Source organism: Oryctolagus cuniculus, chromosome 1, assembly GCF_964237555.1.
Source record: "Oryctolagus cuniculus chromosome 1, mOryCun1.1, whole genome shotgun sequence".
In the NCBI taxonomy this organism is placed as follows: domain Eukaryota; kingdom Metazoa; phylum Chordata; class Mammalia; order Lagomorpha; family Leporidae; genus Oryctolagus; species Oryctolagus cuniculus.
In genome coordinates, this window is record NC_091432.1 from 46384322 (window position 1) to 46408622 (window position 24301).

General features: G+C 52.6%; 1 protein-coding gene across 12 annotated transcripts in view; it reads right to left on the bottom strand.

The window, feature by feature from the left end:
- Positions 1-24301, bottom strand: part of NAV2 (neuron navigator 2) — a 757965-nt gene that overhangs the window by 59116 nt on the left and 674548 nt on the right. For 8 of the 12 annotated variants that reach the window (XM_051824899.2, XM_002708951.5, XM_008268700.4 and 5 more), the window contains 8 exons: positions 21427-21565; positions 12556-12847; positions 11163-11865; positions 8214-8681; positions 7494-7559; positions 6205-6249; positions 3291-3451; positions 1760-1948 (listed from right to left, as the gene is read on the bottom strand). In XM_051824899.2, the coding sequence (XP_051680859.2) occupies positions 1760-1948; positions 3291-3451; positions 6205-6249; positions 7494-7559; positions 8214-8681; positions 11163-11865; positions 12556-12847; positions 21427-21565 (2063 nt within the window). The remainder of the gene's footprint in view (positions 1-1759; positions 1949-3290; positions 3452-6204; positions 6250-7493; positions 7560-8213; positions 8682-11162; positions 11866-12555; positions 12848-21426; positions 21566-24301) is intronic. The other 4 variants (XM_008268721.4, XM_070072518.1, XM_051824884.2 and 1 more) reach the window with 3 other exon arrangements.

Genomic DNA, 24301 nt, shown 5'->3' on the forward strand with positions numbered 1-24301 from the left:
GTTCTTTCTAACCAACCAGGAGGGTACTGGGCCTGTTTCTCTCACTTCATACAGGAACTGGGAGCAGAGGAAAGTACCTATGATTTGCCTCCTGCCCCAACATTGTTTTATCACTGGTGGAAAAGGCATAGACAGATGGCCCGCATCCTGGGCTTCACTTGCCCCCAGAGTGCCCAGCCTCTGGCTGGGGACTTTGAACTGCCAGTGCCGAAGCTGTGTCTACAGGCTATGACGTCTGACAACACTACTGCATTAACATTTGCCTGGCAGGTTTTTCTCAGTTCTCACACTTTCAGGAGCTAACTACGACTATCATTCCTATTTAATCAGTGAAAAACAAGCAGAAGTCCAGAGAGGTGAAGCAACTTGTCCAAGATGACACGCCTAAGAAGTGGGGGGGGGGCGGGGGGGGGGGCGGTGGGCACTGTGGTGTAGTGGGCTAAGCCACTACTTGGGATACCTGCATCCCATATTGAGGTTCTGGGATCAACTCTCACCCCCAGCTTCCAATCTAGCTTCCTGTGGATGTGCCTTGCAGGTAGCAGATGATGGCTCAAGTACTTGTACCTCTGTTACCTACATGGGAGATCCAGATGGAATTCTGGGCTCTTGGCTCTGGCCTGGCTCAGCCTTGGTTGTTGTGGGCATTTGGGGGAGGGGCCCAGCAGATGGGAACTCTCTTTCAGTATTTCACACAAGTAAATAAAAATGATCAGCAAATAAACGTCAACCATTAAAGAAGTAGTGGGACTGGGCCCAAGTTCTGCTAATCTGGCCCATAATCTTGATCACTGGTCATTGAGAGTTGCCTCTAACACAAGGGAAGCAAAAATGACTCATGAAGATGCAGAGTGGCCACAGAAATTGTCCCCCACAATTCTGATGAAAATGAATGAAACAGAACCCAACCCAAAGTAATTGGCTAGCAATCAATGAAGGAAAAGTGCATCACTGAACGCAATAAACTTAAACTGGTGCTTGAGGGGTTGGCATTGTGGCACAGCAGGATAAGCTGCTGCTTTGGGCACCCGCATCACATAGTGGAGGGCTAGTTCCATTCAGCTTCCTGCCGATGCATCCTGGGAGGCGGCAGATGATCAAGTGCTTGGGCCCCCGCCATCCACATGGAAGACCTGGACAGAGTTTTGGGCTTCTGCCTTCTGGCTTTGGCCTGGCCCAGCCCTAGTTGCTGCTGGCATTTGGGGAGTGAACCAGTAAATGAAAGCTCTCTCTTTTCTCTGTGTGCCTTTCAAGTAGAAGAAAATAAATGATGAACATTCAAAAATGAAAAAAACAAATAGAACAAGTTTTAAAAAAAATAGCAGTGCTTGAGAAAACCAGTTTTGGAACAGAGCAGCAAGGCAGGGTTTCCCAGGCCTGCAAGCAATGAGGGTAAGTGTGGCAGCACAGGGAGATGAACCCCCTGTGACACACCCTGCCAAGATGGGGTGCTGCTGGCTGAGCCTGAACTCACAAGTACGTGCCAAGAAGCTGTGGCCTATGTCCAGGAGAGAGAAGCCTGGGGTGCAGCTCAGTCAGTGCTGAGGGTCATCATTGTTTTATCAGCAGCTCTTTCCTACAGTCCTGCTAGGTTAGTTAAGGGTCAGACCTTACTAATCCAAGTTCCTTCTCCCTAACCCCTGGAGGAGGCGGGGAAGCTGGAAGCACTATCAGGTAGATCCTCTGGTCAGCCAAGTGGACGGAGCATGGAAGACCACTCAGCAGGCAGGCTCACCTGGGAGCTGGTGAGTCTTCTTACCTTCTTCAAACCCATCTCGGAATGAGCCTGAACGGCTCATGGTTCTGCTCTTCTCGTCCAAGGACATGGAGCTGTTTCGGAAGCGGCTGTCGGTGTATGGGTCGTACTGCCCGTCAGCATTGGAGAGGCTGTGTGTCCTCAGCATGGTTGGGTTGGACAAGCTCATCTGGGTGACAGTGGTGGGGCTTGCTGGAATGACAGCCACGGAAGCAGAAGGTTAGAAATTCATAAACGTGCTCTCATCTCAAATGGGGACAGAGAGATTGCTTATTGTCAGTCGTACGTGTCCCCGCCAGCTTCTCTCGCTTGTCTATTTCCGCAAAGGTAGTCACATCAGCATTTGAGTTATACACTTAGCGTGAAAAACGAGGGAGGAAAGGCGGGTCAGTTCCAAAGCCAGGCTCTGGGCCTCCGCTTTCCAAGTTGGCGCGTTCAGGCAAGCCAGTGTCCCCCTTCCAGGCATGAGCTAATTACTCCCTGGGCTCATCTGGAACAAGTCTCTCGAAAGCCAAAAGCCCAAAATAGTCCAACGAGGCTTTTGATCAGATGGGAAGCATTTGTGCATGACAAGAATCTCCTGCCTCAAAGAGTTACGGCTGCAAAAGAACAATATGAACCCAGGTCTCCCTGCCTCGGCTGGCAGTGTCTCACAAAGGTGTACCAAGAGCTTCAGTGCAAAGGGGGTTTCCTATCAAAAATCCTGCTTCTTTGTAATACAATATAACATTTGCATTTACCCATTTAATTGACCAAAAAGGGAAGGTCAAACCTTTCCCAGTTGCAAGCCACACGTATCCTTAATGGCTGAGTTCATTATTTACAATATTAGCGAAGGGCCGCCTCCCTAAAGAGCCAAATAAGACTGGAAAAGATCTTCCCCATCCATTAGTCCTCCCAGGCTCAGCCCCCATCCTGCCACCTTCGTGTAATCTCTGCCAATCATTCCAGCCAGCACGCATCTTTCCTTCTTCTAACTGCATGCAATACTTGCTATATTCCATTTTTATGTCATTTTATATGAAGCTTGGATTGTTGTCTTTTACCCTATTTTATGAACTGGTGTGGGTGTGTTTCTCTCTCTGAAAAAGAATCCACTGACATGCCTGAAGAGACTGTCCCTCATTCTTCTCCTTTCCCCACTGTGCTGGTCAAAGCACTAGCCAGGGGCAAGCAGTCCCAAGAATATTTATTCAATCAAAACTGAACTTTTATTTCCAACTTAATAAAGCAATGAGGATGACCAAACATGGAAAATGCTGCAAAACCCACTTCTCAAGAGCGGACGGTTTGCTCTTTGCTGGAACTTTCCCTACATCAACCACGTAAAGAGAATGATTGATCGGCACATCACAAAGGTTGCTACTCTTTCTCCCGCTATCCATCTCGTAATCAAATGAGATTGTTGCAAGCTGATGAGGTTGGAGAAGGATGTGATCACATGTGTGTGAATAACTACGGATTGACCTTCAACACAAGATCACCTCTGTCTCACGGAGCTGTTCGGCGCAGCTGATGACTAGAGGGTACTCACCGAGCTGGGAAAAGTTGAATCTCGTTCCGGAGGGAGAAGTCACACTGGAGCCGGAGGAGAAAGGGGAATTGGCAGCAGTGTCCTGGAGGCCTCCAGCAGAGTGGGACCGTAACCATTCTTTTGCGTCTTCTTGTGTGCGAAGCTGGGAGGCGGGAGTATACCTGGACAGACAGAAATCAAGCCGGAATCAGCTATGAACAACATACTGAAATGAGTCCTGTGGAGCTGATGATACACATATAGAAAGAAAAATAGACGTCCAAAGATGATTTAAAAAAATAAAAACCACATCCATACACACCCCCAAACTCAGGAAGCGTCTCAAACCTTTCCTGTGACTTGGCTGTGTTTGGGGAAAATTACAATCCCTTTCAGTGTGGAGGGAATGCGTAAAGGGAGAAAGACTGCTAAATGCTCCAGAGAACCGTCACTGGGCGTAACTGTAACATGTTCGTTCATGACAGTGTCATGTCAAAGCCCCATCTCGACAGCACTGCAGCAACACAAAGAGCTGCTGTTGGAGCTCCGAGGCCGTGTTCACTAGGCTAACCCGTGGCCTCTGCATTCTGGAATGCCAGGAAGGGGCCGTGAGTCACTGAGTGTCAGAAAGCAAACACGCAGAGGGAAGTCCAAGGACATGGAGACTTAGAGCGGTTGCTGCTATCCGCAAGGCTTCAATAAAGCAGCCTGCACTCACTGGGCTTCCCGGGAGAGGGTCTTCGGAAGTCACGTGGTCTGTCTCCCCATTTATTCTAAAACATATCTCAAAGTGATTTATTTATTGCACAGCTACAATGTACCCGGAGCCCTTAGGAGCATTCTCTCTCTCTCTCTCTCTCGGAAGCCTCAGACTCACTCAGCAACACAGAGAAGGTCCCCATTTCACATTCAGGGAAGGTCCAGAGCCTGCCCTGGGTCACAGAGCTGAGATTTCCCTTCGGGATTGTCTGATTCCCAAGTCCGTGCCCTTTTCGTGAAGCCATTGGGCTGCATATGGAGTGTCTGAAATGCCTAGGTGGCCAGGATACCCTTTACTTGGGTATTTCAGAGGCTACTGGGTACTGAGTGGACAGACACTTTTGTCAGTGTGTGGCTACTGAATTCGGGTGTGCATGGATGGAGAGGGCTGGACAGGGGGCGTCTGAGTGAGAAGCAGCACAGATCAGCAAAATCAACCCTGGCAATCAGTGGGGTGAGAGAGCTCGCAGCCAGAGCGCCCTCCCATATAAGAGGCAGCATAGAAAGGTCTCTCACTGTGTGCTTGTACTGTACTTTGTGTTCCTGCAACTTTCCAGGACACGGTGGGGGCCTGAAAAGAGCCCCTCACACATCCTTATCCTGAATTTTTAAAAACCAGCTTTAAAAAAAGCCAGAGTGACAGAACTTTGATAAGCGAGATCTGCCACAGAAATAGACCCAGGATTTCAAAATGCTAACATCTGGCGGCAAACTCAAGCCCCAGGTCTGACTTACTCGAGGCCATGTCATTGTTTAAAAATCCAGCTTAGGGGATCAGCTCTGTGGCACTGTGGGTTGACGCCCTGGCCTGAAGTGCCGGCATCCCATACGGGCACTGGTTCAAGACTCGGCTGCTCCACTTCTGATCTAGCTCTCTGCTATGGCCTGGGAAAGCAATAGAAGAGGGCCCAAGTCCTTGGGTCCCTGTACCCCTGTGGAAGACCCAGAAGAAGCTCCTGGCTTTGGATCAGCGCAGCTCCAGCCATAGTGGTCAACTGGGGAGTGAACCTTGGATGGAAGACCTCTCTCTCTCTCTCTGCCTCTCCTGTGTAACTCTGACTTTCAAATAAATAAATAAATCTTTAAAAAAAAAAAAAATCCAGCGTGGGTGCTGACACGCCACCCTCGTAAGCACGAAGATGCTCTTAAGTACAAAAGGCCTTGCCAGCTCCCTGGATGTCTGCCGGGAGACGTCAACACTTTCCTTCTTGGATTCCTCGAGGTGGCTTTACTCAGAGCTCCCGCTGAACAGGAGCACTGATACCTACCTCACATTCCCACCCGGACTGCCCTTCACCTGATGAGCCACAGACACACAGGACAGCAATGAGACATTTCATTCCAAGTTCCATCTTCTGGGAAAGCACTTCACGCTGAGTGCACGGGGAAGCCGATGCTACAGAGCAGGGGTTGGGACAGCAGATGTGACAGCGGCAACCATGAGAAGGCAATCACGGGGAGGTGTTAGCAAATGGAAGTTCCTCTGGCCGCCCAAGTGACGTGGGTGGTGAGAGCAATGGTGACTTGTAGCATCTGCTTTTACCAGGATGAGTGCTGAAAACGAGCCTAAGCCATGACTTGCACGTGTGGGAGGTCACTGCTTCCTGGCAGTCTTTCCATGGTCAGCCAAAAGCAGCTGCACCTGTATCTTGGTGGGCATGGAGAGCCGACCCAATTTTCGATGAGGTTATTTAGACAGGTGCAAAGTACCTGTCCTCAGCAATTGTTTACAGACAAGAAAGATAAATATTTTCAATTTGGAGGAAATACTTCTCTCCTCGTTTGCTCTGGTCCTAGCTGACAAGGTAGCGTGCGTAAGTCATGGCCTTTCTCTTGGAAGACAGCCGTGTGGACAGGATGGCCGTGGTGAGGAGCTCAGTGATAAAACCCAGCGGCCCCAGAAGCAGCAAGGGGCTGCTCCTTGGGCTTGCCCAGGGATGGTTTTCACGAGATGGTTTTACCACGCTTAGCCTGAATAAGCACAGCCCCTGCTCAAGCAAACAAGCCAACAAATGGAGATGAGAACAAGAAGGTGCCAGGGAGCCATCATCCACAGGGTCCCACTGCAGTGACCAAAGCAGGGGCCCCAGCCCAGCCTGCACCCCCAACCAGCCACGACAGAGCCACACAGCCAAGCTCCGAAGCCAGAACAGACGCACGGAGGAAGCACAGATACCTGAGTCCTTTCTTAGGCAAAGTGTTCCTATCAAGGTGCGGGTCACTGTAGGAAAGTTAAAACAAAAATGAGAACTTGAGAGAAGCACAAGGGAGGCGAGGGGGAGAGGGCTGGAGCCTGGGGGGAGAGACTCACATGGTCGGGGAGAGTTCCCTTATCCAGCGAGGCATGCAAACAGCCACAGCCACAGCGAACAAGACACCCAGTCCTCAGCCCCAGCTGGCGCCGGGGCGGACGTTACCCCAAGCCCAAGCGGGAGCCCCAGCTTTCCAGGGACCCACAGGGCTCCTCCACCTCCGGCCCTTTCCCTAAATGCCACGGGCGGTGACTTCAAGTGGGAGAGAGGACTCGTTGGAGAGTTGAGAGGCCAGCAGTCTGCATATTTGGAATTCATCTGGAACGAAGTAAATTCCAGGTCCCTCTCGATTCCTGCAGCCTTCCCTGGGCGTTGCTGGGAGCTGAGCCCCAGGCCTGAGTCAGGCGTGTCACAACTTGCTGACTGATAAAGTCAAGGCATTTGGATTTCCAAAGAACAAGGGTTTAAAGGCTTGCTTTGCGAGTCTCACAAAAACAAGGTTTTTGCTGTTGATGGGGTGAGGAGGGTTTTTGTCTTTTTTTTTCCCTAGCATGAAACAACATCTGCTTGCTGTGTTTGGCCAAGCCGTCCCGCCCCCGCGAACTTAAGGTCAAGACCCCTCCCTGAGGCCCACCCACAGCTGGAGGCCAACACAGGCTGCTTCCTTCGTCAGGTCTCCCCCACTGCACACACTCTCTCTCATGATCATTAGAGGAACTGGGCACACAGAACACAACAGCCTGCAAGGCACACCGAGCCCACAGCAGCCAGGCCCTTGGAGAGGGACAAGAGCCAGCTGCACGGGGAGTGGGGCGGGGAGGCAGAGGTGAGGCCGGCTGAGAGCAGGTGGTGGATCAGTGCCGGGCTGTGGTGGGAAAAAGGAAGGAGAGGCAGGAAGCTGCAGGGCAGGGGGGTACGGACAGGAACATGCCACAGGGGGCCACAGGAGATGCCAGGGAGAGCTCCGGCCGCCCAAGGTCAAGTGCAGGGTTTGAGGCCCAAAGGGGCCGGCGCAGGCCCACCTCTCCTTGGGCTTTAGTGGGCAACGGAGCAGACATTCACTGGCATGTCGGGGTGCACAGACCACACTAGAGCCACAAACACAAGCAGAAGCCTCGGGCCAATAGCCTTGCAGAAAATCATCGGGCTCCACGAAGCGGGGGGGCCGAGGAGGCCTGGGGCTTGGTGGGTGCGCGGCCTACGGTGTCATTACCTGTCCTGTTTCCTGGGCAAGGTACTTCTGCAGAACTTAGGGCTAGCAGCAGGGGAAGAGAGAGGGCTAGAAGTCCAGGCAGGTAGAAAACAAGAGAGGGAACATTAGACTGGAAGCAAGGAAAGGCGTGGTTACATACAGTGATTCGAACATTCTTCTCATTCCCAGGGCTGACCCTGGCTTTCTTCCCTGTGTGCACACGCTCACTACTGCGGTGAAATCCGGAGCTCGGGGGATAATTTTAGGTTCTCGATTTCCCACCACGATGGCCAGCAGGCTTTTCAGGAAGGGGTGTGTCATGATAACCACGGACTCTACCAAGCATGCAATGACGTGGACACGCTCTGTGGTGGCCGGGGGCCACCAATTGGGCTCATACAAGCCAAGAGGAGGGGGAGAGAAGCAGTTGACAAACAGACGGAGCAGTGGAAGGATTTCAAAGGCCGAGGGCCACTTCAAACTGTGGCATAGACCCGCCCCGAAGGGACTCTGGGCAGCTGTAACCACCGAGGATAACCACAGAGGAAAAGACAGAGAACAGGAAGCAGAGCTTAATTCCATCCCAAACTGGCTTCCCCGTGAAAGACAGCAGTCATCGCAATGAGAGCAATGTCCCTGGCGGAGGTTAATTAGCCCTGGCGCTTGCAACCGGAACCTTTTTACGTCTGGGAGGGGGGCTTTCCCAGAGGGGGTGAGGGGTGGGTTCGGCACAACACCGACCTTTCTGACAGCGTGGTCTTCACACTGTTGGTTCTGACAAAGGGAGTCAAGGAGTCGTCCTTGGAGGAGCTGAGCAGGCCCGTGGAGGAGTTGTGGCTCAGGCCCCCTCCGCTGCCGAGGGAGATGTCAATGGACTCACAGCTGGTGTGGAGGCTGCTGACGGACTGGAAGCCCAGGCCGTCCTTGCTGACGGCCGAGGAGCTGCTGGCGCTGGTGCCCCACGTGAGGCTGTTGGAGGGGCCCGAGTGGGCGGAGCTGGGGCTGGAGGCTAGAGGAGACTGGTTGAGGTCCATGTTCTTGCTGTACAGAGGGCTGCTGCCGCCGCTGCTCAGGACGCCGCTGCCCGAGGGCGAGTCCAGGGAGCCGTGCTGGGTCATGGTGGCGTGAGGGTTCGAGATGACCACCGAGTTTTTCAGGTTTTCAGCCGTGGCGATGGGCCCTTGCTTGGTAGGCTTCCCACCGAAGAGTCTGTGGAGAGACAAAGGGCTGTGCGGGTCGGTCTCCCAGTGCAGAGGGGCGCCGAGAAGGGTGGAGGGTCCCCGGGCAGGGAGACAGGCATTGGCACCGGGGTGGCTAGCGGCCCTCCACGGGGACAGGGCAGCCGGAAAGCGGCCCCAATACGGCTGTGTTGCTAGGCGCCTTCTTCAAGTTCTAGACTGTGGCTGAGCCTTGGGCTCTATCCAGGCCAAAGGTGATGGGGGCTGATCATCTACAGGCCTGTATGCTCTAGCCCAAGATCTTATTCCCCCCCATCTTTTTTTTTTTTCCAAATGGCTATACAGAAAAGTGTCCTGGCCTGGGAAGACAGAGGGAAAAAGAGCTGTCTTCATGGTCTTCACCATCACAGAGCAGGACGCACCCCGGCCACGACAGACAGCTTAACTCCAAAGGATCTGGTGTCTGATCCCACAGTGTCAAGATCAAGGGTCTAGAGCTCACCCCCAGGGAGAAGCCCACCCAGCCAGGTGCGGCGATCAGAGTCGGACGGCTTGTACAGCCAGTGACAAAGCAATCTGGCTGGGCTCCCAAGACGGTAGACTGGACGCTGGGAGTGAACGGTGTCTCGATGACAGACACACAGACATGCCACCTAGTGTCACTTTGCCTGTGCTATCACACTGACCCTGAGACCACCTCTTCCACTGGCAGAGCCCCCTGGGGGAATGGTGAGACCCTCTGAAAGCCAGACCCAAGGGCTCGACTCCACCCACTAAACCCACGTGGGATAAGCAACTCCGGAAAGGGACAAAATTAGTGCGTATCAAGGCGGGCAGGGTGCCTTTCACCCAGCTGCTTTCCATGGTGTGGATCCCATCTCGGTCCTTTCCAAACAGCCCTACACACCTCAGTTATTGTAAAGACAAACACATCCTCTAACCACCCATCAATCCTCTCTGGTGGAGAAGAGAAACGTTTTTCTCCTGGTGACACAATGACAAAACTTGGCTGCAGAATGCTTACACACTCCCACTGACAGGGACCTCACGACTTCAAAGGGCAGTTCGCTCAATGCCGAGCTCTTCTGGTTGTTAGGAAACCAAAGTGGGACCCACGCTGCTCCTCACACCTGCTGTGTGTAACCACACAGAAGTCATCCCACCTTGTGTCAGTCCCCCACACCATTTGAAGGGAGTTGTCTATCGCCCTTCACCTAAGAGCTCTCTTTTCCACACCAGCGCACATGAAGAGGACTGAGAACATCTCAATGATTTCAGGGAAAATGTCATGCACCAGGAATGGACTGAAAGGTGCTCAATGCAGAACGGAAGGAGCCGCCTGCATTTTCAAGTGTCCTATTACATTAGCCCGAGGGTCTCATAAAATGCCTTTGTAGTTACTAAAAAGAAGTCCATAATACCAAAAGTGCATATTACCTATAATACTTAGGGCAAGAAGCACAGAAAATTTTAATTTACAAGGCAATCTGTTAGAACAACAAAGAGAAGCCCAACAGGACCTTCCCCCTGCAGAATAATCATTACTGAAATTCTAATGCTCAAGTCTAGACAAAGAACAGTGAACGAACGGCTTCCTCACACCCTGCCCATGGAGCGCCGCTTCTGAAGTCTCTTAAAGCAATCATGTGCATCCCCAGAATGTGCCCGTGCGTGTGACGCTTGCTGTTGTCACAGCGGAGTGTTCTATCCCGGAGTCTTACTCTTTTTTCTGGTAGGGAGTCTCCTGGGCAGACGGGACGAGCTCTAACCTAACTAGACGCGGTTTGAGGCTGCCCCAGTGGGGATTACAATGACACGCAATCAAAAGTCAAAAGTTGTGTTATCTCCAAAAGACACTGTTTAAAACAAAACAAAACCCAGCAAATAATATTTGCACACTCAAAACTTCTACCCGGTGTAGCAATGGGAGAAAATGAGATCCTAACTTGCAGTTACACATGCAGTATCAATAATGTGAGGACAATGAACTATTTTAGAAAAATTCTGGCATAGGTCTGTGCCACAGTATGGAAACTCAGTCACAGAATTACAAAGACACGAGAAAAAGTTATCTGTTTCCTGTGAGCTACTCAGCCAGGTCTAAGGTGCATCAGACCTTGTTTTGGATGGTAGCCAACTTCTACTGAATGCTTACTTACTGTGGCCAGACAGGGCTACAAAGATGAACTTCTATGAGACCCCGAGAAAAGCATCATTCCCATTTTACAGATGAGGAAACAGCCAAATTGTTAAAAGCATCTACGTGATAGGTAAAACGGACTCGGGATTTGAACCCGACATGACTGATTCCAGAAGCTTCTGCTTCTTAATCCCAACATGGGAAAATAATCTGTCAATTGAAAACCTGCTGGCAGGGCCTGATCAGACAGCCTCACGCAAGGACTGCAGTGGGGAAAGACAGAGGCTGCTTTAACTAAGAAACAGGAAACCTATTAATCCATGCTGTCAGCCCACCCACTCCGGTTCTGCTCAGCACCACGGACCCACTTACCTGCGGAGCGTGGGAGAGGCCACATCTGGGTATTTGGCCCCTGGCTGCAGAGTGGCCTGAGCTGAGCCGGACACGGGCTGGGCTGCTGGGTTCACTTTCACCGAGTTACAGGAGGCGACGCTCTCGTTGTCTGACGAGATGCCTTTCTCCTTGTCCGTCTGGTTGACGAGGCCGGGCAGAGAGCTGCCGAGGGCCGTCTTGGAGGGCTCCCTCAGCCTGGGCACGGGCAGGCCTGCCGACTTGCTGCTGATGTTGGAATCGATGCTGCTGGTACTAGATCGGTTCCCGGCCCCGTTGCGGCTGTTGGATTTACTGGGCCTGGGCAGGCTCCGGTACTGCAGGTTTGTCCGGGAGCTGAGGGACAGATACCCATCGTCCTGATTCGGGGCTCCATCCATGCTCGCCTTCCGGCCAGCAGATCGACCCACCAGCGCGGAAGACTTGGGGATTTTGCCCAGCGTGGCTGACCTGCTGGTGACAGTGGCCCCGCTGGCTGTGATCACGGCCAGCCCAGCGGCCGAGCCGCTCTGCTTCTTGAACCCAAAGCTGTTGGCGTTGGCGGTGGGCGTCCTGGAGCTGCTGGCAAGGGGCTTTTTGGATTCATCGCCGCTGCTGCGACCGGCGTCTGATGGGGAGCGCTTCACCTGCGAGGCTTTGGGCGAGAGTCTTCCTTTCTCAGACACCTTTGCGTCGTCCGTTTTCCCTACAAGGGAAGTCACCGAGGTCAGCCTGCAAACCAAGACCCCGCCTCCTCCAGCCTTCTGGGTAAGATGCTCCCCCCTTCTTTTGAAGACCTCACTTTCCCCTCCAGGAACGCGGTGCCTTTGCAAGGCAGAGGGAAGAGCTTTTAATAAAGATAATCTCATCTACTGCTGTCACGGTGAGCCTTTCGGGAGATGTCACTGATTTTATGCATTTGCAGAGCAGTCGAAATTTTCCAGGATAAGGCAAAGCCTGCAAGGTGGGGAGGACCCTGCCTTTTCCAGACCCTTCATGCACTGTCCATTAAAAGGCCACTTCTAGGGGGGACGCCTGCCTCGTGTGAACCCATTCCCCTCGATCGTGGGCACCGTGAGCTCAACACATCAACAGCTTATAAAGTAACACCATTGAATAGCTTGCGCCAAGTGCACTAGTTCCTAGCTAGCATAGACTTCAGCCAATTCAATATGCAGGGGTAGCTGAACTCTCTCTTAAGAGTGCGAGAGGCTCACACATGTCTGTACTTCCACTTAGGAAAAGGGAGGGAGGTGAAGCTGGATGCAAGTCCATGGTCGGCAGGGTACAGACCCTAGGAAGACACCTACGGCATCAAGCCCCTGCTAGGATGACCATGGCTCTGGGCGGCAGGTTGACAACTGCAGGTGCGAGGCGGCGCTGGCCTGTCACTCACCTGTGCCTGGGGTCTTCAGCGTGCCCGCTGGGGCAGCCGGCTTCGTCCTCGGCATGGTGATGCCCACCTGTGCGCTCATGCCCCTCCGCCACGAGCCCGTCTGCGAGATGACGGGATTCTTCTTGCCCGACGTGCTCTTGTCAGACTCGTCAGACACGTCGGAAGGATTGCGCCTCCACTTGGAAGCTGGCTCCATCTTTATGCCGCTGTCTGACCCTCCGTCTGATTTCTTGACGTCATCACCTGACCACAGCGAGTTCCTCTCCACCTGGGAGTGCTTCTCTGCATCCGTCTGCAAAGAAAGACGCCCGGAGTTAGTCCTGCCCAAACCCCAGCCTAAGAAGCCCCTCTTGCCGCAGGCACACAAGTCAATGCCCCAGAGCAGTTAAGGGGTAAAGAAAGACAACCACGTCAAAAATGTTGGGGCTCTCGTGCTCTGATTATCTTACTGGATAGCCTGGGCTTTTCTTGGCATGAAAAGTGAAGAAACATAAGTGTCGTCTTAGAAGGGAGTGAGGGAGGAGCAGAAAGGGTCCCAGGGAGAAAGAGGAGGCGCGGCAGGGCCGGTGGGGACGTGTGGGAGCGAGCCACCCATCCTCTGTCACTTGCAGCCAAGCCTCCTCCAACTCCAGCGGCCGATCTCCGACCCGCATCCAGCCTCCGCGCCTGTTTCTCTTTGTTCTGCCGTCTTCCTATCACTCTGCTGGCAGCACGGTCCTTGGATCCAGCTCAGCGCCACAGTCTAACACACCAAGGGAGCGAGGGAGCGAGGGGGGCCGCTAGTTCCACGTGAATCGGGAGAAGCGCGAGCTGGGAGGGAACGGGTCCTCCAGCCGCACTTCCCCTCCCCAGTACTAAAAGCCAGCGGAGCCTGCTCCCACCCCAGCCGGCTTCATTGATATGCCACTGCTTGGCTGTGATTCTGTTCAGACACGGACCTAATAAGCCAGCTTTCTTTAGAAGAGCCCTGACCCGCTAGCCACTGAACCCGGGAGGGGGCAGAAGTGTGACGTTAATGACAGGCTGCACTAAAAGGTGTAGAGAGCACTGGAGGCCTCCCCGGGGTCTGTGGTCGGTCCCTGCGTGCCAGAAGGGACAACAACAACACAGCCAGCAGGGAGGGAGGTCAGGGTGCTTACCCTGGGACACAAGTCCTGCAGCTACCAGGCCTGGCTGCCATGAGCAGACAACACCAGCAAGGAGGGGATTAAAATGAACACCTGGCTTGTCACCCAAGTAGCACAAGAGCCTGCGCCCACGAGATGCAGCGGCTGCACAGAGGCAGGCAGCCCGAGGGTAACGCCTTTCTCTGTCTTCCCAACCCTTCCTCCCTGGTGGATTCCACTCATCCATCGCAGCCACCTCCAGGTGCCCTCGTTTGGTCACTACTGGAGCACTCGTGCATCCCAGCCAGGGACACGAGGAGGACAAGACCAGGCTCCCTGATCACGGAGCTCCTTGTTCAGCTGTGGCCGGAGGAACCAGCGAGGGGAGTGCCCATGTGTCCGGACACAGAGCAGCAGCAGAATCAAGGCCCGTGAGCAAGTGAGTCAGCCATGAGCACAGCCGCTCAGGCTACAGGGCACTGAAGCGCTTGTCCTCATCTCTCAGGGAGGGTAAGGAAGACGGTCTCCTAAATCACACAGATGAGCAGCAACTGAAGCTACCCGCCCCCACCCTGTGCTTCCTTCCTCCGAACACCTGCAGTGTGGTCATTCAACCAGACCTCACTCAAGGCCCATGTTGGCCAGGCACCATGGAAGCCCTGGGGGACCTGTGGATAAGACAGATTCCCACCCCTCTTGGAGTTTACGATCCTGGGAAAAAGGCAGGGGTACATACACAAACACAAGTCAGTGTGCAACTGTGGGTGATGAATGTTATTATAAGGCAAGGGACAAGGAGTTTGAGAGAAATACAGACACAGACCTAACTTAGGTGGCTGGGGCAGGGATGGTGCTCAGGCAAGGCCCTTTGGATGAAGTGCTATAAAGACTGAGAACAAACTTATTAAGAGAAGAGTTTAAGGAACAACATGCCAGGCAGAGGAGCTCATGTGCAAAGGCCCTGAGGCAGGAGACAGCTTGGCATTGGAATCATTTACTCAACAAGTATTTAGTGGGTGTCCCCATGTGCCAGGCAAGCTCATTCACACTGGGGAAAACACAGGAGCAAGTACGAATCAGTGACCTTGTGGCACTTACGTACAAATGCATTCTAACATCTTCCTGGCCTTTTGGCTGAGATCAAGTGCACTAATATATTCTAATATGGCCCAAAGGGTACTGAAAAGTCAGTGCATCGGGGCCAGCGCCGTGGCGCAAGTAGGTTAATCCTCCAGCTGCAGCGCCAGCATCCCATCTGGGTGCCAGTTCTAGTCCTGGCTGCTCCACTTCCAATCCAGCTCTCTGCTATGGCCTGGGAAAGCAGTAGAAGATGGCCCAAGTCCTTGGGCCCCTGTACCCACATGGGAGACCTGGAGGAGGCTCCTGGCTCTGGCTTCAGATCGGCGAAGCTCCGGCCATTGTGGCCATCTGGGGAGTGAGCCAATGGAAGGAAGACCTTTCTCTCTGTCTCTCCCTCTCACTGTCTGTAACTCTAACTCTCAAGTAAAATAAATAAAATCTTAAAAAAAAAAAGTCAGTGCATGCCACATCCTAGGTTACTGTATGCTTGATTCTTTACAGTCCCCCCCGCCGACCCCCCGACACACACAAAAGCTGCACCAGTGCTGCTGGTGGTGGCAGCAGGAAGGACTAAAGTCTACTGGGCTCTTGCTATGCGCTAGGCACTAAGCCTCCCATGAGGCCTGTATTCTAATCCTCATGAAAACCAATGAGGAAGTCACGGTTAACATTCTCAACTATTGCAGGCAAAACCTGAGGCACAGAGTGGAAAAGGAGGCTGCCCAGGCTCACACAGCAAGGAAGCAGAGATGTGGGGACTCAGGGAGCGAAATCGTAGAGTCCACACTCGAACCACTACACCACCCACCTTGTCTCCCTTGATGGATACGCTCAAGGGTAGGAGACATTTCTACATATCCAGCAGTGCCTAAGACAACACCCACACCCACGAGATTCTCTTCTCAGACTGGCTGGCTGCTGCTCTCCAACCCTCCCCCTAGCTCCTGCCCAGTCTCGGAGAGGGAACCCTAGCATTCTGATTCTGTGGATGGCAGAGACAGTGCTCAAGTCCCAGGTCTGAGACCATGGCCTGACTCTCTTCCCCCTGGGACAAACGATTAACCAATCAGTCCAGGGCGCTATCTTCTCTGCTGGGCGTGTGTCCTGGGCCACCTGCCGGCTCGGAGTTCACATTCCCTGAGCAAAACCCTTGGAGCCCTGTGCCAGGTCGCGTGGTGACGCCCCTCGGGATTAAAAACCAGAGAACCCTAGCCTCTCCGGCAGGAGGGCCAGCGGGACATCCACATGGGGCGTTCCAAGGGCTCGACCCTCCTCCACCTCGGCCTCTCCATGCCTAGGCCAGCTGCTCCCCTCTCGACAGCCCCTCTGCTCTGAAGGATGTTCTCACTGCACCTGCCTGGACCTGGACAGGAAGGCGGAGAAATAAGCCGCACGTAAGGGCGCTCCGAGGGGAGGCGAGGAGTGGGAGACCTGCCTGACGCGGAAGAAGGCGACTCTGCACTGGGACAGGCAGGAGCTCAGAGCCTGGGCACTTCCACTTGTGTGCTGTGGGTGGCCCTGGATAAAGGTTCTTCACCTCCCTGAGAGTGTTACCTCGCAAATAAAACAGGAATGCTAACAACTGTCTCTCAGTGAGTGGCTGAGGATTCATTGAGTGGGCTACACGTGGAGAGACTCGGTCCAGAGCAGCCGCACTCATTACCAGCTGTCCCCCTTGGAGCGTCCCCAGCACTCTGATGTCCCTCTCGACTGCTGAGCCCACTTCTGCCCTGCCAGAGGGTGAACAGGGACTGCCCTTTCCTGCTACTGCATCACACACTTCTAGAAATCAGTGAGAGCTCCCCTTCGTGTCCATGTCTCCTGCAGATCTACAGTAGAACTGGGAGAAGTTTGCACCCGGGAAATAACAGAAGTAATTAACTGGCATCAATATCATCTCCTGCTGCTTCCCTGGACGGGCCCTGAGCCCTGCACTGCCTGTGTTCTTAGCTTGCCTTAGCCTCTGAGGCTCTGTTATTATTCACATCAGGAAAATGCAGGTTGAAAGAGGAAGACTAACTGCCCAACGCCAGCAGCAGCACCTCCTGGCGGCTCGGCAGAAGGGACCCCCTCCTTGTCCCTGGGCAAACTGCTCCCCGCAATCACACTACAATCCTAGACCTGAGGGACCTAGGCTCACTTGAGACCATGTTTTCCTTGAGTAGCAAATACTGAACAGACATGCAATTGTCATTTTTCCCTCGCGTGTGTCCATGTGTGCATGCCTGTGTTTAAACATCGCAGGCACACTGCAAACGAGAGACACGCTTCTTTGCACTTCAGCATCTTGAGTGGTGCCTTCCACAGAACCTAGGGGGACCACGGAAAGGTCAAGGACACAGATGACGTGGGGGACGGATGTGTGTTTGTTAGAGCCCTCTGCCGACAGCACACTGGCCCCAGGATAAAACACTGAGAAATACAAGATGAATTGCTTTGAAACTACAGAATCCAGGACAAAAGTAGTCAACTTGTAGTGACTGGCATGCTGGGGGGGAGGGGGCGAGGGGAGGCAGACAGGCAGGTGATCCGGAGGACAGGGGAGGGCAGAGGGAGGGAGGAGGTGGCCCCAGGGCAGACGTCGAGGCTGGGCGCTGTGAGTGGCACGTTCAGAGCAAGTGCCGCATGGCTCTCTCGCGATAACAATCCCCCTCACCCCGCCGCAAGGGCCTGGGTGCCATCATTAATGGATGAGGAGGCACAGAGACCCAAGAGGCTGATTAGCTGATCCAGCCACAGCAGAGTGAGGAGCTCCACTCAAGGCCAGCTGCCTCCTCCAACATCTACACCTGCCCCCGATGCCACCATCTGGAGCTGCCCCTCAGAATTCACCAGCTCCCCTGGAGCAGGTCGGTGCAGAGGCTGCGGGGCCTCGAGCTTGGGGACTCCCTGCCCAGCGCATGGGGGGACAGTGAGTGCAGAGGGCGGGTGCTGGGCAGCCAGCCACGTGTGCCCTGTCCAGGGTGCACTCAGTGCTCTCCATGCCCCTGAGGCAGCAGTGTCCCTCCTGGGCAAAGGGACCCTCCATCGCCAGCCAGAGCTCCTCCATCAACATCGTCCCCTCCTCTCTGAACTGGCAACTGTGCTGCTCCAGACAGTAACTCCTCTGTTTCGTACATGGAACACCCACGCGGGCCACCTGTCCTCAACTCACTTTCCTGACGGATGCACTGGACTGCTTCTTCCTGCCCCCACCCCCTGTGCCCACGTCTTGCGTGGCACAGGGGGAACCCGCCTGTGACAAGCATCTGAGCTACAGCACAGGAGGAGCGGCTCATGGGAAGGGGGCAACACACACCTCCCAGCAACCTGATGCTGCTCAGAGAGGAGTAACGGCCCTTAGCATTCCTTGGCCAGGGTGATACAGAGAAGAGGGCAGAGGCTACGAATTACACGGACTTAAATATTTTGAGATGGTCCCTGGATAGGAACAAAGGAACCGTCACCAAAAGTCCATTTAAAGAAACCACTGCATTAGGAACCTTGGTGACTACTGGTACAAGGGTGCATTTATCTTACTCAAAGACCTTTTTTGAATATTTTAAACTCAAGCAGTTATTTAGGAGAAAACTATCCAAGAACAGTGAACTCTCTCCATCCTTTGACATAACTTCTCGAGTAGAACATGCACTTGTGCAGTATCCTAGAACCTCTTCTGATGAGGACAGCCAAGGGATGCTTAGAGAAAGGGCACCTCGGCATCAACCAAATTCAACTTATAAGACAGGAAATCATTTGTAAATTGCAGTCAACTCCAGCTTTTGTGGAGAAGACAAAAGACAAGGTGCTGTTGTTTTAACCAGGCTAACCCGCACCTTTTAGGTAAGCCTACTCCTCCTACGCTCTGGGAAAACAAGGGAAACCTCCCCGATTCACTGCAGCACCTCTAACAGGCTCTCTCTGCAGCACCTCTAACAGGCTGTTGCCTGAATACCCTTGCTTCCCCACCTTTGGGTCTAAGAACTGTCTAGAAGCTTGGTCATTGTCCTTTCCCTGGATATAGAATGAAGGACTGTTGATACGGTGGCATTTGGCAGACGGTTGGGGCAGGGACATAGGCTAGTGTGGTCATTTTTAACTTGTGCCTAATCAGTGATTAAACCAAGGCCAATCTGGGGCAGTGTGGCTTAGGTTTTCTTTTTATTATTATTATTTTTATTAATTTATTTTATTTATTTGAGAGACACAGGGAGACAGACACAGAAAGCAATCTTCCATCAACTGGTTCTCTCTCCAAATGCCTACAAAAGCTGAGGCTGAGCCAGGCAGAAGCCAAGAGCCAGGAATTCAATCCAGGTGTCTCCCATGGGTGGCAAGGACCTAGGTACTTTGACGTGAGATGGCATGTTAACCACTATACCGAACATCCTTCTTGTTGAGTTAAATATTAACATACGTGGAGCTGGCGCTGTGGCACAGCGGGTGAAGTCGCCACCTGCAGTGCCAGCATCCCATGGTTCGAGTCCTGGATGCTCCACTTCTGATCCAGCTCTCTGCTATGGCCTGAGAAAGCAGTAGAAGATGGCCCAAGTCCTTGGGTCCCTGCACCTGAGTGGGAGACCTGGTTAACTCCTGACTGCTGGCTTCAGATCGGCCCAGCTCTGGCCGTTGCAGCCATTTGAGGAGTGAACCAGTGGATGGAAGACCTCTCTCTCTCTCTGTCTCTGCCTTTCTGTAACTCTTTTAAATAAATAAATAAATCTTTAAAAAAAATTTAACATACGTTACCTACAACTCAGATCAGAATAAAACATTGACAGCACATCCCAAAATCTTTGTGCCCCCTCCCAGTCACTTGGGTAAATTTTTCCTAAACCACCAGTACAACGTATCCTCACTGCTGAATGTAAATAGAAATTCAGCTAAAATGAGAATCCAAGAAGTAACAGACAATTCCAGGGGTAGCACCTGATACATTTAAGCGGCAGTCAACACGTACATTCCTGTGGGACAGCATTACTCTCACACTCTGACACATGCATTCTTTAGCCCCATCCTCAAAGAAGAGATATCTTTGCCAGCAGGGAGATTTCCAGAACAGCTCCTATCTGTACAGGGTGGAAACCAGCTGAGAAAGAAAGAGGAGACATAAGGAAGAAAAGAAGAGGGGGCAGTGTTGGTTCCGCCCTTTCCAGCGTCCCTTGGGGAGACTGTTGGGATCAGACTCAAGACAGGGGCTATCACTGGTGGGAGGGACCAGTCTTGGCTGACCAGTCCTTACAATTCGGGAGAAGCCATGAGCACCACACCTCACTAGTAAAACAGGCTTATAGGAATCACCCCTGCTGACCATGAAGGCACACTGAGGGCAAACCCAGGAACTCTGAGATGACAGGTGGGTGTCTCAAGTGCTATCTTTTTTTTTTTTTTTTTTTTTTTTTTTAGATGTATTTATTTAGTTGAAAGGCAGAGTGGTAGAGAGGCAAAGGCAGAGGCAGAGAGAGAGGTCTTCCATCTTCTGGTTGACTCCCCAAATGGTCACAATGGCCGGAGCTGCACTACTCTGAAGCTGGGAGCCAAGAGCTTCATCTGGATCTCCCACATCGGGGGCAGAGGCCCAAGCACTGGCCCATCTTCTACTGCTTTCCCAGGCCATCGCAGAGAGCTGGATCAGAAGTGGAGCAGCCAGGACTCAAACTGGCGCTCACTTGGGATGCCGGCACCGCAGGTGGGAGCTTTACCTGCTGCGCCACAGTGCCGGCCCCTCAAGTGGTATCTTAATCACTGCATTTTAAAGAGAGCAGCTGGGGCATATGGGACCATGAGTGATCTGTCTAAAGGGGATGGACATCTGCTAATTGTTGTCGGGCACAGCAATATGTTCTTATTTTCCAAGAGAAACTAGAAACACATTTTCATGTGAAATAAGACAGTTTTTCAAATTCAACTTGGGATCTGGTTTAGAAGAAGAGTAACACAGTGGGCTACATAATTCACATTGGCAGGGGGCAGGACCCACAGATGGACAGTTCCCAGCCTCAGGGCAGGACATGCTGGGTTTCTGTCTGAGATTATCAGTCTCTGTTCTGTGCAATCAGCATACACCCCTGGACAGTAGTGGCTCACTGCCAAGGGGACACACTTTCCAGGCTAAAAACCACATTCTTAGTACTCTTCTGTTTGCTTTTTAAATGACATATGGGAGCCAGCATTGTGGTGTAGTGGGTAAAACCACCGCCTGTGACACCAGCATCCCATATGGTGCTGGTTTGAGTCTCAGCTGCTCCACTTCCGGTCCAGCTCCCTGCTAATGCTCCTGGGAAAGCAGTGGGGGATGGCCCATCTGTCTTGGGCCCCTGCCATCCATGTGGGAGAACCCGAAGGTGCTCCTGGCTCTGGGCTTCAGATTGGCCCAGCTCTTGCTGTTGCAGCTATGTGGGAAGTGAACCAGTGGATGGAATCTCTCTCTCTGTGTAACTCTGCCTTTCAAATAAATAAACAAGTCTTTAAATGAGATATGAATTAGAGGTCCTGGGAAAAGATGTCACCTGCCACGGCCACAAGAGCGAGGCTCCCTATGCTGACTTCCTTTCCTTGCAGGTGGAGGCCAGAGTCAACGAGATGAGAGCACGGGCAGCCACAGGTTGAGCCTCATCTCCTCTCCCTGGGATTCTGCCCACTCCAAACAGTCCTCTCACCCTACAAGGCCAGCGCCCCCTGCTGGTGGAGGCCCCGTGTATCTTACCTGCACGTCCAGGTTTCTGCGAGAGGAGGCGGGCGTGTTGGCGTAGGAGCTGATGGAGGAGCTGGTGTTGATGTCATCGGTGCTGAGGTTGTCTATGGTGTCACTGATGCCGCTGCTCACGGAGCTGCTGTCATCCCAGCTGCCAAGACAAACACATCCTGAGTGTCAGCTCCTCAGCTCGCACTGACCACATGCACCATCCCAGAAGGACCCAGATGACAGCATAAAGCCCTAGACAACGCTTTTTGCCTCTTCAGTGGTTCATCTCCAAGAGCGACATCCATCTGTGCTGTCTTGAATGACTGCTACACACCTTCCCCCATAGTGCGGATGCTTCCACGGAGAAGGGTGGCTGCACACACCACACCCTATGCCAACTTCAGCTTCACCTGGGGAACTTTATAAAACCCAGTTGCTCCTCCCCAGGCCTAGTAGCAGGAGTTAGGGGACTGGAGTGGAAAGGGTACAGGCAAGGATTCAACATCAGCCCCTCCCTAGGGGTCGGAGTGGGCAGAAGAGCTGCTGGTTGAGTTCTCTGACTCGGGAGAAAGAGAACTCTGACTCCACGTGTAAAACCAAGCTTCACTGCCCTGCCCTCACACCAACTGAGCCCTTCCCCCTGCTGCTCAAACCAACTCTCCTAGCAACCCCCCTCCTTTCCAGCTCCTGAACTCCCAACACACCACTGCATTTAACTCAGCACCTGGTCCTATCACCTGTACAAGGACACTTCACAAAGTCTGTGGAAAATACTATTAAGAGAGACAGGGACAGTGGGCATTGTGGCGCAACAGGTTAATCAGTTGTGGCTTGGGACACCCACGTCCCATATCAGTGCCTGTTCAAGTCCTGGCTACTCTGCTGCTGATTCGGCTTCCTCTAATGTGCCTGGGAGGCAGTGGATCATGGACCAGGTACTTGGGTTCTTGCCACCCACAGAGGAGATCAGGCTTCAGCCTGTTCCAGCTTCAGCTGTCGTGGGCATTTGGGGAATCCACTTGCGAATGAAAGATCTGTCTTCCAAATAAATAAAATAATTAAATCTTTAAAAGGTTTATTTTGATGAAAAAGTTTGAAATCTACAAATAGCTTTTTTTTTCCCAGAACAAACATTTTCTGCACACATCTTGAAGAGCCTTCATACTTGCAAAATATATCCAGATGGGCACAGTCTGCTGTCCCACAGCTCAGGGTGTTGTCCTCTCTGGCTGGGTTACTGCAAATAGAGTAGAGCTCTCTGCATTCCACTCTGCTTCTGAACAATCCGTTCTCCCCACGGCAGCTGGAATGATCTTTCTGCAATGTGAATCATGTTCTCTCCTTCCACTGCTACAGACCCTCAGGTAACTTCTCAGCTACAAAAACCAGACTCCCTTCACTGGTCCCTGCTACCCTCTGATCTGGCCTCCTTCTCTGGTCCTGTCTTCTACCTGCCTCTCCATTATGGGCTGGGGCTTGGGTCCCATGGGCTTCTGTTCCTTCCAGGCCAAGACTGTTCCCATCTTCACGGCTTTGCATTGGATGTCCCTGTCCCTCGATACTTGTCCTGCTTCCTTGTCTTTTAGACCTCAGAAAGGCCACCCCTCATCACTACCCACCAACATGCATTACGCTCTATTACACCATGTGGTTGAAGGGTGACATGTACACACTTGCTGAATGAAACTCACAGGACTAAACAGTCTATAAAGTAAGCTTCTAAACATCACTGTGACAAGTGCAATGCAATCAATGCCACCATTTTTCTATTGCACAGGTGGAAAAATGGAAGCTAAGAAAGGTGAGATGCCTGGCACAAGGCCAGACAGCTCCTGAGAAGTGGAGTGGATGCAGATCCAGCCATTCTGACTCCAGGGTCATCATCTCTCTTTACTGTGATGCTACAGAGTTTTCCATTTTGTCGGTGTTCGGGACATATCAGATAGGACAAGGGCCACTTGCCCAGGAGAAAGTCAAGGCTGGGGAGGTGGCAGGCCCAGGTTCAATGTCACATAGCCAGGAGCAGCAGATCTGACACCAGAGCCCTGACTTAATCACATTACTCCACCAGCCTGCCTTCCACCCTGTGTCTTGCTGAAAGCCCTACAAAAAGACAGCGTGAAGCCTGAGAAACGCTGGGAGCCGAGATTTCAAAAGCCACGATAACTCCCCCTTCCCTGCACACACAAATAGCCCCAAAGAGGCTCCAGTGGTTGCAGCAGCTTGTAAGACACCTGTTGTACATGCTGAGCTCTGCTGATCAGGCAGGAAGACAAAGGGTTACCGAAAACCTGTTCTCATCACCTCTCCCTTCAGCACTCCCTTGTACCTTCCACAAGCCCACATGCAGATGTGAAGGCCGTCTCCAAATCCTTCAGCACCCTCAAACCATCCCCTACACTGATTCCTACACAGACCCACACATCTGCATTCACTTTTAGACACCTTTACAGCTTTCCAGTTATTCTCTGGGTGGAGGTCTGTCCAACCTTCCAAATATATGCAAGGGTCTGCCTATGGTCACAACTCAATGCTCACCATGGATCAGGCATGGGGCCACACACCATACACTTATTATTATGTATGTCTCCAACCCTCCTATCATACCTCGAAGTAGGCAATATCCTGTCCATCGGACCAACGGATCAAAAATAAGTTCCCCCACCCACGTGGTTCGGTCAGTTTTGGAACTGGCTGCACAATTTCAGAACACAGGCTGTTTTCTACTTCATACTAAGCTGCCTGTCAAAACCAGAGGCCGTTCCCTGAGCAACCATGCCACGTGCCAACTATTCAACAGTCATACGTTCTTTCACACTCACTCCCATGGGTGGCTGCTATCTGTGTTTCACAGTGTAGACGCTGGGCGATGCTTCTACAATGCCAGGCCTGTTGT